At 39.9% G+C, this 15,236-nt stretch overlaps 1 protein-coding gene across 1 annotated transcript in view; it reads left to right on the forward strand.

Annotated features, from left to right (window-relative positions):
• The first annotated feature begins 767 nt into the window (after positions 1–767).
• The window catches only part of LOC124153380, a 328,088-nt gene continuing 313,619 nt past the window's right edge, over positions 768–15,236 (forward strand). The window contains exon 1 of the mRNA XM_046526497.1: positions 768–936. Coding sequence (XP_046382453.1) covers positions 902–936 — 35 coding nt within the window. The 5' untranslated portion in view covers positions 768–901. The remainder of the gene's footprint in view (positions 937–15,236) is intronic.

Consider the following 15,236-nt stretch of genomic DNA (forward strand, 5'->3'; position numbering starts at 1 on the left):
GTTCAGGTCTCAAGTACACCTTATTGTTGTCCAGTCTTTGATGATTTGTGTCTATGAACATTTTATTCTCCCTCATGCGCGCTTTCCATCAATTCTCCCTTCCAAGATCAGACTGATGATTTTGAACTTTTCGAACTTCGAAATTTTCGAACGAATCTCAAAATGTGGCCAAGATATGAGATTTTCCTCCTCTTCTTTTGAGAGCGATCGAGGCCTTCGCAGAACCTCAGTGTTTGAAACTCTCTTGATCTGTGGAATTTTGAGAAGTCGTCATAAGAACTACATTTCAATTTCTTCCAGCTTTTTCATTGATGTTTTCTTTATCGTTCAAATTTCCACTACATGCAATAAGACGGGTATTACATAACACTGCTCCACTTTAATTCTGAGAGTCGAGAGAGCGTCTTTATTTTTGCCATAGCACCGGAGAATCTGCTTGCTGCTCTATCACCCTGAAGACTATCGTAGACTATGCCCTCGACACGTCGTAAGAAATTAACCCTCGAACCTGGTAGCCTAAGCCGATGCCTAAACCGATGGTAGTTCCGAGAGCATTTCACTCCCGTGTTCATTCGAAGGTTTCAGCGGCGATGAATGTATGACGCCGACATTTTCGGGCTGTATCCGCGTATGTTGTTGAATAATGCACAGCAGTTTCGCCAGCTATCATCAAAAACATACGCCGATGCAGCCCAAAAATGTCGACGTCATTTTACTTCGGTATTGCCGTCGAAATATTATGGACAATGCCATTCGCAGTTCTTTCATAGGGCGGACGAGTGCATAGCGAAAAGTGTTTTTCCCGTGACCACCATGGATCTGAAACTCCTCAAATACTCACGGACTAGCCTAGCACGCCGAACCTGGACCATAGGGATGAAGAACCAGCAGTTCCAGTATCATGAAAAATTCCGCGCAGAACAAATCAACTACTTGGTGAGTTTTTATTACTATTTGCTAAAGTATTTCTGCGAGGTTGCCAAGTTACATATAAATCAATCGTTGGTGAAGAGGAGATCTAGTCCATTACTTTTGTTTGTCGTTTTTTCATTTATCAATATTTACGTTATTGAACTTGGTGTGTTAGTCGTTGCTTCGGTTGCCTTTTGTTCTACTTATATGCCGCGGTGGATTCCATGCTTGTTATTGTTCTATGCTTAATTAGTATGTGTTTTTTGTGCAGTGTTTTGAGTTAATTGAGCTGTGGATTGGTACTTCTAGGGGCTTGGCTGCGATGTGATTAAGGTGCTCCAAAAAACAAATTTTCCCTCTTTAGAAAGTGAAAGAAAATATTTACGTAAGAGTTTTTTTAAAATGATTCTAGCAGAACAGTTCAATTTACAATTTAAATTGACAGTGGTTTCAGCTCTCTAGTAAACATGATAGCAATTCTGTGGCTTGCTGCTAAAAGAGCCAATGTCAAAATTTTACCTTTCTGTATTAATACCTCCATAGCATTTTAAGTCTTAGCAACTATGGCCAGTGTCTGAAAAACATTGGAAAAATGTTATAGCAGTTTTTGGGCCATTGTCACAACACATTATTGGACACTAAAGAAAATTAATCTGCAAAAAATGAAACATATGGTAAAACATACTTGTTGATGGGATTTGATGTACTGATTTTCTGTAAATATAAGTAAGTAGATAACTTTTTTTAGCCTCAGTTAAAATAAGGTTGAATTTTCCATTATAACTTCAGACTGCTCTCCTGAGAAGTAAGCGATTTTGCTATTGGCCCTTTTAGCACCAAGCCACAGAATTGTATTCTTGTCTGCTTTCTAAGGTACCTAACTGTCTTTCAACGCACAGAACGATCGAAATTGAACGGAGATATAAACAGTGATGAGGGCTGTTGACCGACATTTATAATTACCGTGATATATTTTCATTGATAACTTTTCATAGCCATTCCTTGCGAGTGAGATTTCTCAACTGTGAATATTGAGAATTAATCCATCGCTGTGCGTGCTCATGGGCGTAGCCAGCGAGGGGCTGGGGGTAGCTTCCACCCCCAGCCCCGTGAGAAGCAAAAATTGCAGAAGTCTTCAAGAAAAAATCAGTACTGAATTGAAACGAAAGTATTCAACAAATTTTCTTTAAACCCACGAAAAATGATATGTATTAGTTAAAGATATTTAACTGAAATAAAACATTTTTTTCGAGGAAATAATCTCATAAACTAATTTCACCATTTGGCTTGCCTCCCCGCACCCCTTGTTATGATCCTGGGTACGCATTCATCGTTGCGCTGCGGACGTATTTGAAAATTGATTGAAATGCTTCCCAACATAAAAACAGTGCTTCTGCGTGACGGATTCATGGTGTGCATGTGGGAGTCCAAATGCATGCTGGTGATTGATCACCCCCTGCCAAACACCCTAGAGGTGGCTCGCAGGGTAATTTGTAGATGTAGATGTAGATGATTCCCCATGGAGCTAGTCCCTTTACTCTCCTCTCGGCTTCCTCCCAGGTGCCGTGCTGTTGGTCACACCACAAAACGCGGCGCCTCACGCTGCTCTGCGGTCAAATAGGAGACTGTCCAGTTTCTCGGGAAAACAGGGCAAATGGCCTCTCTTTTATTCTTAGACCCCGTCCCGAGCTTATTTCTTTCCTCTCTTATCTCTTTCGCTTTTTTTCGCCATCATCTTTCGCGCTCTCCTCCTCCGACCTTCCTTTCCATCATCTGCCTCTCTCTCCTCCTCTTTGCTCGTCACCCCCCTCCCCCAACACACTTTTTCCCACCCCACCCCACCCCACCCTCCCACCTCTCGCCATGCCAAATTGGCCCGCACAACTTTTGGCGCTAGCATTGCCGGGCGTACGTGCGGAAAGCTTCGTAAAATGTTTCCGCTGTTGACCCACTGTTCGCCACTCGCCTCAATGCCCTCAGGGATCCATTCTATATGACTCATGGCAGTGGCGTAACAAGGAATATGCTTTTGGGGGGAGTAAGGGGGGTTAGTTGGGGCTATCCCCCAGGAAACGGGGATTTCAGGAAAAAAAAATAGAATGACTGAAAATGCATTTTACATCATTTTATGCACTTAAAATTTACATTTTAGCAGATGCTGTTATTATATATCAAATCCAGACAAGATTTTCATATAATTTTTTGATTTCTCAGAGGCTTTGGGGGGGGGGGGGTGGGGATACATCCCCTCTTCCCCCCCATAGTTACGCCACTGTCTCATGGTGATTCAAGTACGCGGTTGGAACTTTTTAACATTATTTATTTCCTACGAATCACACAATTTATCAATGATGATTCAAGTAACTGAAAAAATATCTAGATTACCTAAAATACAACGGATAGATACACTTGAGCTAATGACGTAGAGATAACTAGACACGATATGCCAGTGACTAAGGTCAAGGAGAGAACGGAGGGATGATTTTAATCAGAGTAGCAAAGGAAGTGACGGAGATATGAAAAGAGGAAAGATGAAGAGAAAGATAATGAAAGACGTAAGGAAAAGACACATAATTCGTTGTTTTGTGGTAAAAATTCAGAGGAAAAAATTGTGTTAACAGGTCTTTTCAATTGGAATATGGAATTTTCATTGTTCATTACTGTCATCGGGTGATCGAGAGAACTCTCCCGCGATTTCGCTTGAAGAATATCCAAACTTGTGTGATACTTAAATATGTTGAACAATTTCCCCTAAAATCGATCATGACATGACATTAGTTTTTAAAATTCATTCATCAATTTCTATACTCTTTAGGCACATTGCAATGTGCTGTTTTTACCCCTTTATTATTTCTGTCGGACACACATGAGCGTAGGGCGATGGGCCGCAAGTCGATGGAACTCTTATCAAAGAGTATACTGTTACTCGATGCTGTTATTCATTGGCTAAGTTTCTCGTTGACAGTGTGGTATTCTCTTGAATGAAGCGTGCGAATTACCGTTTATGGACTTAAGGGCAAAGAATTAGTAACGCCTGTTAATAATGATTAATAGTCGGAACCCGGTTCATTCAATTTATGTTTTTTTGTGTATGGTGATGTGTTGCTGATTTATTTTTAAAATTCTAAGACGAATAGTGAAAATTTCCGTGGAATAACACGTAAAATATCTGCTGACATACTTATAAGCTTACTCTCGTTTTCCAGTGACCAATGAGTCCCCTAATTAGCAGCACTTTATTTTAAGCGACTCCAGCAGAAATTCAAGTTTTCTCGCTTGTTTTGACTCACGCAGTCGCTAGGGGACATCCTCAAGACACCCGTAGCGTATTTATGGTGGCGAGCCGCTTATGTGCCAAATATTTAACACTTTTGCGAGCATTCCCGCTGTCAAGTCCCTCTATTTCTGGTGGTTTCCACGCTGCTCCGAGACTGTTGCCGTGCCGACCAAGAGGGCCATTATGGGAGTGTTACCCTGAGTCTAGGCACGTAGTACAAATAATCTACGATGAAAACCATGCTTATGTAAAGGCCTGGTTACACGACACGCACGCACGAGTTCATGTCTAAACGTATGAATGCGTGAATGAACACGAAAGTGCACCGTGTAACCACCCAACTAGTGCGAACGCATAAATAGATAATAGAATCCGTTCTAATTTGGTGCATGCATTCGCACATGTTCCGTTCTGGTCCACCCGAATCGTTCTTGCATTCACGAGCAAGAATCGCGAATAATCGCAAACGGTTTTGGAATAAGAACAGAATCACATCAATAGTAATGGCTTTTGGGATTACTAGTGCCAAGATTTTATCAATACCAACGTTTTCTCTCCTACGCCGGAGACCTAGTCAGGACTGGTGATATTGTTGCCGTTATTTCATAGGAATAACTTCAATTGAGACAATGGAAAGAATATTAGCGAAACATGGCTTCCAGTCATTTCTATAAAGAAAGACGTTTAGTGAACTATCTGCCAGCACCTACCACCTATACATTGAGCCTCAATAAAGCCGTCATTGGCCCTGGTGAGTTCTCCAGCATAGGAGAGGAAACGTTAGCCATTTTAAAATATTGACGCGGGTGACTCCGAAAGACATACATATTGACGAACTTGGACCGTGAAGGTTTTAGTAATTAGAATTATAATAGTGAAAGCAACCTCCTGATTTCCGAACTTTTGCGGAACTGCGTAACAACCGACTTGTGCTTACAGGTTTATTACGTTAACATGCCCAAGCATGAATAGGTGTAGCGGACTCGTGGGCCAATTATTAGTTGCGATTATTTCGAGATGGAGATTGAAACAGCATGCCTTTTTTGCTCAAATGTTACATTAAGAAACCATCGAATGGTTTACTTATAGGCTGGCTGTTTCGAAATTGGTGTCGATCATTTTTTTCATTTGAGTAGTTAGGCAAATCCGTTAATAAACCAATACTGCGTAAAATATGCAATTTTATTCTCGAAATGTTAATTTTTTGCCATTTTTCTTTCTTAGGAAGCTCCTACATTGATACAAAGCGATGAATCATTAACAGGCACAATCAGACGTCAGGTTATTGAATGAATAAGAAGATGTGACTTTGTTACTATCAGGAAACACTGAAACCAACACCTTCCACCCTTATCTCTGCATTTTTTTCGAGACAGTGAATTATAATTTGAGAAGTGGAGATCTCCAGATCTCATATATGGCGTAAGTCCAAGTACCTACCGATTATTGAGTGGAAAATTTCATTAAAACTAGAAATAATTTTATCATATGTGATTATGTGACAGGAGCATCCCTTTTTGGCCTAAGTTTGTATTATAATGGGTTTATATGTGTCTATTCAGTTCATTTACCTTTCATAAATTTTATATCATTCTCTGTCTTTGTGGTTTTTATTCAGTCAACGAATTGTAAGCTTTTATAATATTGTGTCATATCATCCCGGAAACTGTATATTTTAAATAATTTTCCATTTTAAATATGATTTCCTCCTTAACTAATCGTATTTGTTTCTCCTCTTCATGCGTAATTGCCGTAAATAATCCCTTCCATTTTCGTTGCAGCTACTATGCGAAGACTGCCATGCTTATTTTCGCCTCGCTGTTCTCGTTCGTCAAGTGGGAAAATGCACCGCATTCGCATTTTTAATGCACTGAATGTCGGTTGCAATTCGCGATGAATTAGCCTGACCATTATACTCTTCACTGCCTAAGAGAGGCTCAGTCGACAACTGCTCGGTGTCCTAGTTTGACAGACTGTTCCTACCCCTCTTCAGCAATTTATATTTATTTTTTAATCGCAGCCGTTAACATACGCGAAATATACCACTGCGCCCTACCAAGTAATCTTCTAAATCTCATGCTAAGGGTATCTACACCACTTATTAGTCTTCCCCTAGCTCTGCACTGGGAGTTACTTCACGTTATTTTGACGAAGCATGATGGTACCTACCGCTGCGCGCGACGAACACAGAAATTGAAGGTGATCTTAAGACAGCTGTAAGCTATCAATCGTGGTCCATAAGTCGGGATATTTAATTACTAGCCATACTAGCGATTGGCTTACCTATTGTGTCGACTTTATGCTCTTCACTCCAGTAACTTTATAGTTTGGAACCTTGTAAATTCGAAAATATTTTTCCTATTCCGAAATAAATTTCACTAATGGAAATCGCTATGCACGGGTATTTGTGTCATATAGCTTTGTTTATATTTGGATTTAATTTTTACTGGCAATCAGTGGTATGAAATGGGCTTACCAACGAAACATCTTACAATGCAAATCCTCTCACTGAATTTTTTTCTGTACCAGTTAAGCACTAATGATCAACATCAAGCCTATGAGTGGTTTGACGTATCTCTCCACTACGCTCTCCTGTCAGCTGATTATTTTATATTTGCGTACATCTTTCTTATGTAACTCATTCTGTGCCTCTCTTTGCCATACTTCCCATCCACTTGTCCTTCTACGATTGTCTTAATGTCCCTGGATGTGGCCGAATACTGTCTGTAAAAAAAGCAAGATACCCGAGTTTGAGGAGCTCTAGCGTCTAAACGAAGCAATCAATTTCAATGCAACAAAACCATACGAAAGAGAATTTATTTCTACGTTGTATCATGTACTTTAAAAAATATTCGGCCTAATAGTATTTCCTGTATCTAATTTTTTTTAAAAAAGTACCCGTTTTTTGCGCGTAAAATCAAGTTGCCCAACTTTGAGTACTTGGCATTCACGTAGTTGTTTTCTTCCTGTGACTTGCAATTTTGATATAAGCCACATCAATTATTAGCAGTTCGCCGAAAACTAATTGTTTATACCACTAAAATTAACGGAGTTGTTGCAGTAGTTTTTTTTAGTAAGTATTTCCGTCTTCTTCTTTGGACATTTGGAAGACTTTCGGTCGATCCATTCCATCTTCACCCTTTTTCGGTAGCAACTCATTTCGAATGCTTATTGCTTACCCTCTTGAATTTTCTGCTACTGTCAACTGCCTGACTACCATTATGAAACATGCTCCGTATGTAGGATCTGGTGGATTGTGTCATGACAGCAATACCTGCCGCGTATAAAAAATGCTTCGTTAAGTGGCACATACATACGAGTACCTACCTCAAAGGTGCTTATTTTCAGCTAATGTCTACCCATATTCACGGGAATACTTTTAAAATCCTTCTATGTCTCTATCTGGTTTCAAGGCATTGGAACTACCAAGAATCACTGCTCTTTACCGCCAAGGTGTGTCCGTTGCGACCAAGATCATTTGAGCGACGAATGCGTCAAGCCCAAGGAATTTCCGGCTAAATGTGCTCTCTGTAACGAAGCTCATCCAGCTAACTACAGGGGCTGCATCAGGCACAAGGAAGCGAAAGCAGCAATGTCAGCTAAACGTGTTTCCGTTTTTCAAAAACCAAACCCATCACCTCCCCTTACCAAATCATTTGCCTCTGCATTAAACCCTGAAGCCTTTCCTTCCATGCCTTCTTCCAATCCCTACTCTGCTCCTTCAACTTCTGAAAATCAACCACTCCTTTCTTGGTTTCTTGAAATTAATTCGCAATTAAACTCATTTAATACAATCGCCGAAAAAAATCATTCTTACTGTCGCAACTGTTAATCATCCATTGTCAATAAATTGTCCAGGCTACAGAGCGTATTTATGAAGCTTTTACAGATTTATCTATTTACAATTACACTGCCTTAATTTTTCCACGACTATGTGCCTTTTCTATGTCATACCTCCTTCCAATCGCAGGTTTAATTTATTTTTACTGGTACCTGCACAGGAATTCAATATTATATGGAATTAAAATAGAAAAAAAACTGAAAATACAAAATAAAATAATTTAAAATTCTTTTGCCGTCTTTGTTGCAAAAGAGTATTTAAAAAATTAAAAAAAGAGAGAATAATTTCATAATTCAAAAATTGCATTGTTTTTAATCTTTCCTTTTTCACAGAACAAACATTTACACTGACAACGATACGCATGCGCCAATTTATTTAATTATTTTGTCAACTGGCTGGTTGTGGTGAGTATGTCCTCACCGGTACAGCAAAGTAAACGCGCCTTAGGCGCGGCCAATGATGAGATTCTGTCTGGTTTAGTACGATAAAAATGGCAACCTATGGCAAATATGGCCCTAAAATGGCAAAAATGGCTACCGTCTTCGAATTTCAAGAGGTATTTCGATATTCATAGCCTATCGGAAACTTCACGAGAACTATCATCCCACTGGCGTTCCTATGTGTGCACATATAATTAAGACAATTACATAACTCCTATTTGACGATGGCTCACTTTGAAATGCGTTGGGAACGTCCTTTCATATTTCCTCGTACATTCTCTTTCCTTTGCTCAGTTTCGTTTCTCAAGACATGGAGAAAAATGCATGAAGTAGACTTTCCTCTGCACTCCAGTCAAGGAAAACCAATTAACGGATTTCAGGCAGTGATTTGCGATTTCTCTTGTCCATATAGTGTGGGCACATATGACTATTGTGGTTTTTAAGTGAAACTAATTACCGGTGCATAGAATCGAGTTATTAAAAGAATCAAAGCTCATATCAGCAGCAATATCCGCATGCAGTAAAATTAACACCATACCCTTGCCTAACTCAATGCCAGAATAATAGAATATTGCATTTGTTGTTTATCAAATACTACTTTGCTATGCCACCTATTTTGTTTTTGTTTTTTTTGTGTTTTTAATTTTGACGAGATTACGAAATTTTGAAGTATCAACGCGCTTTAATGGTGATTAGAAATGTAAATGAATTAAATTTTGTCGTGCTTAATCTCAATCAACATTTCGCCGAAATATTTGTTAAAACCGACTTGTTGAGTACGTTTTGTTTGCCGTAAATATGATTTTCATCTGAATATTTCAGATTCCTTTAACAGCGTTTTTGTATGAAATGTGTGACTATTTAGCGGTAATCATCGATTTTGATTACTTACCTTTTTTTAAGTCGATTTTCACATTTTTGGAGAGAAAGACTCAAATGGTCAATTCTTATCTACGCTCCCTCCTGGTTCTCTATGATCAGTTTACAGTTCTCTCGACAACTTAAGTCAGTGCGCATTGCACTATTTTAGTATTGGAGGCATCTACTCTGACAAAACCTATCGCAGCCCGAGTCGGTAGCCGAAACGTAGGAGGCCGTGGAGACACGGACTCGACTGGAGACCAGTGGCGCAGCCACACAACCCCATGTGACTTTAAAAGAGGCGCCAAAAACGAGTGAGATGGCTCCAATCAATGAAAGGACAATATCGGTCACCGTAGGTAAAAAAAGGTTTAATACGTTAAGAGAAAATAATAGGATTGCTAGAAAAACCAAAAATCTTTACCCTGGGGTATGTTTTCCTTACACAACGGAAGGGGCTTGAAATCTCCGGCAAACCCGCACTCCTCATTTCAAAATCCTGGCAACTCTACCGCTGGAAGCCACCGAGATCATTTCCTGAATAGTGGTTTTGATCAAATCAATGGATCTCGAGTTCACTTTGAGGAATGACGTCATGATAGATTAACAAATAAACGTTGTTATATTCCGCAGAGTATTTTTTGAAAAAAACTACCATTTTCGACCTTTTCGAGTCTTTATCTACATATACATCTACATACTAACCTGCGAGCCACCTCTAGGGTGTTTGGCAGGGGGTGATCAATCACCAGCATGCAGCATGCAATTGGACTCCCACATGCACACCACACGGTCCAAAAAGCTTACGTATACTAACAAATTATACTACCCTATGCTGTTAGATATAATAATAAAATTAAGAAACATGCATTAAGGTATGCTCAAGTTAGTAGGCTACACTACAAGTCATCTAATCTATTTATGAGTTCTATCGCTGCCGTTATAATCTCTCATTGATCGTGGAAAAAAAGACATTCTGAATCTGTCTGTTCTACAGTCTATCTCTCTTATTTTATTGATATGATCTGATCTTCCGTAGTATGTTGGCGTCCGTAAGATATGGCTAACTTCGTTAGAAAAGACACTGCTCTTGAATTTATCTAAAAAGTTTAGTCTACTTTTCAATCTACAGTCCGACAAAGATTCCCATCCGAGTTTATCTAAGAGGTCAGTCACACTAACAAGACTATCGTAACGACCTTTCACATACCTGGCAGCTCTTCTTTGCACGCGTTCTAACTCTGTTATCAAGCCTTTTTCATGAGGGTCCCAAACACTGGCAGCGTATTCCAAATGTGGTCTAACGAGGGAAAAGTAGCTAATTTCTCTCACTTTGTCATCGCACTTTCCTAATATTCTTTTAACAAAACCCATTTTACGATTAGCTTGACCGGTTATTTCTCGAATATGTTTATTCCGCGATAGATCATTATTGAGTCTAACTTCTAGATATTTCACGGATTCAACAGTCTCTAATTGGGTACCCCGAATGATATAGTTACGCTGTAGGGAGTTATTCTTCTTCCAGAAATTCATTACGACGCATTGTTTCAAATTTAATTCTAACTGCCATGCATCGCACCACTCTTGGATAGCAGCAAGGTCGTTCGTTAGTTCATCTATATCTCTGCTGGAACGGATTTCTCTGTAAACTACAGCGTCGTCTGCAAATAATCGTAACTTAGTGAGTAATAAAATAAAAGTAATCGTACTGTTTAATGCTCCGCCAATGTCGTTTATATAAAGAGGGAATAGGAGTGGGCCTATGACACTACCCTGAGGGATGCCAGAAGTGACTCTAACCTCATTGGAGATTGCACCGTCTTTGGACGCGGTCGCCCAAAAGTTCCCTTATCAAGGAAATGACATCTTCATCTATAGTAAGTATATTATAGATTCTATACCATAAGATTTCAGTTTTATTATTAACTTTCCGTGGGGTACTTTACCAAATGCCTTTTTGAAATTAAGAAAAATCGCGTCTACTGGAATGTTGTCTTCCCCGGAGACTAAAATGTCGTGGGCGAAAAGCGCTAACTGGGTTTCGCACGATCTGATTTTCCTGAATCCATGTTGTGTTCTCATTAATAAGGTTTGCGCGTCTAGGTGTTTCATTACCGAGCTGACTACGATGTGTTCAAGGACTTTGAATGAGATGGACGTTAAAGATATCGGCCAGTATTTAGATGGCCGTTCTTTGTCTCCAATTTTGAATATTGGCGTTACATTAGCGATTTTCCAGTCATTAGGTACTAGGTGGTTCTTGATGGATTTACTGAATATTAACTGCAAGCAGGGGGCAATTTCTGAGACTAGTTCTCTATAAACGCGAGAAGGGATTTTGTCTGGACCAGGTGATTTATTTGGACTGAGCGATTTCAATATATTTTCTATTCCGTGCGTACTAATGTCAATAGGCGGTATCTTTCGTATGCAGAGATTGTCAACGGTCTCGGGTGAGTTCTCGGGAGGCTCGGTGAACACGCTCTTGAAGTAGGACTTAAATAAATTGGCTTATCGGAACTTTTTGTCAACACATCTCCATTGTCATTTCTCAGCGAACATACGGTAGATCGTTTACCTTGAACTTCCCTAACATATGACCGAAACGCTTTTGGGTTATCCCGTAACTGCTCTACTAGTGTTTTTCTTTTAAAATTCGTGAATGCATTCCTGATCGCTTCCTTCGTGGCGGCTTTGGTCATCCTATATTTTTTAATCGTTAACTCGCGTTCATTAGCGGATAAATCCGTGTTGACTTTTTTCAGTTTAGCATGACACGCTCTCTGTCGCCTTAATGATTTTCTCACTTCCGCGTCGTACCATCTCGGCTCGCTGCCTTCTTTTACTGTTTTACTAGGGATGTAGCTATTTATTCCTGAAGTTACGAGCGGAAGAAAAGCTTTCCAAGTGCCCTCTACATTTAACTTTAATATTGATTCTTGAAACGCAGGGAAAGCATTTTTCAGATGACTCTTAAACTCATCAAAATCAGCTCTTTTGAAAATGAAAACTTGATGCTCTTTTTTTAAGTTTTCAGCAGTATTTAGAGAAAACTTTCCAGTTACTAAACTGTTTATCACGGGGTTATAGAAGTGTTCGGTCACCTCTTGATAATGACCCGAAAAGGTCGAAACCGATAGAGTTTTCAATTAAAAATTTGTAGAATATGACAAATTTCATTTATTTTTTTAATATATCAGAGGTTCTAAGCTTTTGCAAAATTTTAATTTGGGCTCGTGGATGCTTTAGAGGCGTGTACCCAGTGAGCTCTCTTCGTCCTTCCCTTACACTCCGCAACCGATCTTGAAGTCAATCACATGATTGCCCCATCCTCCACACGAGATAGCTTCACGCGACCGCGTGGATTTGCGTGATACGATTATGCGCCCTGGATTGAAGCGAGGGTAAGTAATGCATTATTGCTATTGCCATTCCTCAGCAGGCCAAGGCCCTTCCCATTGGACGTGCACTCTTCCGTAACTCAGCAACTATTACGTTCACTTTTGTTAATTGCTCCGCACGGAAGAGACAAGGCCGCTCACTACAACAGGGGCATTCTATTTTGTTTGTTAGCGGAAGACTGAAGGAAGGGCGGAGGGGGGGGAAGTTAGGGTATCGCTCATCGGCCATGTGGCGGCGTTCCCGTCGGCTGCCTGTGACGAAACGATTTCCCTTCCCTCCGCGAAGGTCGCGAGCGTCGATAGGCTGAGACGGAAGTGACGTCACCTCCATGCGTTTCCCTCCGCCAATGTTTTGCCCTTGCAACTCAGAGCGTGACTAGCGCATCGCGATATTTTCAATTTGAAAACTTCTCCCCGATTCTCGTAAGACAATTAGTTACTCCCTTTCTACCGGTCTTATTTTGTCCCTTTTTCGCGTTTAATACTTGTTTAAAACTAAGGTTATCACCTCGAAAATTTCATGTCATATAGAGTGGATAATTGTCAACACTTGCCTGTGTCTTGAGCATAAAAAAATACATCCGAGGTAAAGTTTTAGAATTTTTTATGCAGAAAAATTCTGTCGAAGTCCCACTCTACATTCTGAAAATGTCAATATGATTGTATGAAATTTCAACCGAGTCGCACGTCAAGAAAGAAACAGTCCATGTGTCCCTTCGAATTGAAAGTTTCGGCTGCGAGCAGCACGGCAGTGGATTCTTCAGTCGGCTTCTATAAGTGCTGTCTCCCACCGAGAGTTTAAATGGGTTTACCAAAGTCGACACCCGCGTCGCGGAAGGCAGAGCGATTCGAATTTCATCGGTAAATCACTTATAGAATTAAGGCTATTGACATAAATTTATGGTCGTAATGATGTTATCCATGATATTATCTTTATTGAAGTAATAAAGTTTCAATGCTACTCCTGGAGATTACAATTGCAGATTATAATTAAGCAAAGATATGGATGAACTAACGAACGACCTTGCTGCTATCTAAGCGTGGTGCGATGCATATCAGTTAGAATTAAATTTGAAAAACTGCGTCGTAATGAATTTCTGGAAGAAAAACAACTACCTACAACGTAGCTATATAATTCGGGGTACCCAATCAGAAACTGTTGAATCCGTGAAATATCTAGGAGTTAGACTCAATAATGATCTATCGTGGAATAAACATATTCGAGAAATAAGGTCAAGCTAATCGTAAAATGGGTTTTGTTAAAAGAATATTAGGAAAGTTCGACGACATAGAGAAAGAAATTATCTACTTTTCCCTCGTTAGACCCCATTTAGAATACGCTGACAGTGATCGGGACCCTCGTGAAATAGGCTTATAAACCGAGTTAGAACGCGTGCAAAGAAGAGCTGTCAGGTTTGTGAAAGGTCGTTGCGATAGTCTTGTTCGTTTAACTGACCTCTTAGATAAACTCGGATGGGAATCTCTGTCGGACCGTAGATTGAAAAATAGACTAAACCTTTTAGATAAATTCAAGAGCAATGTCTTCTCTAACGATGTTAGCCATATCTTACGGACTCCAACATGCTACGGAATATCATATCCTATAAATAAAATAAGAGAGATAGACTGTAAAACAGACAGGTTTTCAGAATGTCTTTTTTTCCACGATAAATAAGAGATTATAACGGCAGCGATAGAACTCATAAATAGATTAGATGACTTGTAGTGTAGCCTACTAACTTGAGCATACCTTAATGCATGTTTCTTAATTTTATTATTATATCTAACAGCATAGGGTAGTATAATTTGTTAGTATACGTAAGCTTTTTGGACCGTGTGGTGTGCATGTGGGAGTCCAATTGCATGCTGCATGCTGGTGATTGATCACCCCCTGCCAAACACCCTAGAGGTGGCTCGGAGGGTATTATGTGGATGTAAATGTATAACTATTATAGAATAATATTTAGAATCAATGGGTCTATCTGCCTTATACGCCGCGGGCATTTTTGAAAATCGATTAAAATGCGCATTGGATGCCAAAATAATTCAAGTTTAAGCGGGACGAATAGGGGCCTTCTCCCTGAATTTGTCACAAAACACTATAACACTAGGGGGCCCTTGTGTTATAGTGTTTTCTGGCTTGAACGGAGAGAGTAAGCTATGTAAGTTAAGACGTGTTCTAAGAGAGTAAGGACAAACAGCGGGCGATTGGCGAGCGCTCAATCCCGTATACAAATACTTCATATTTTACGTCATCGTCTGGTACGCTGTTGACTTTGTGATGGATGACAGGACTACTATTGTAAACACCTTCTCCAAGGCTACAGCCGGAAAATTTTTTTTGGGTAGAGGGTACGCAGGTTGGCTCACTTGGAGAGGGAGTTTGGAGGTTCGGACGTCATATTCGAATATAATCTTGGGCTCAAATTCGGATGACTTCCCAGAATTAACCAAATACGCGCAGTCTTTAGAAGTTCAATACGTAGGCAGTGGCTTTTTTT

This window comes from Ischnura elegans, chromosome 2 (genome assembly GCF_921293095.1).
Source record: "Ischnura elegans chromosome 2, ioIscEleg1.1, whole genome shotgun sequence".
Lineage (NCBI taxonomy): Eukaryota > Metazoa > Arthropoda > Insecta > Odonata > Coenagrionidae > Ischnura > Ischnura elegans.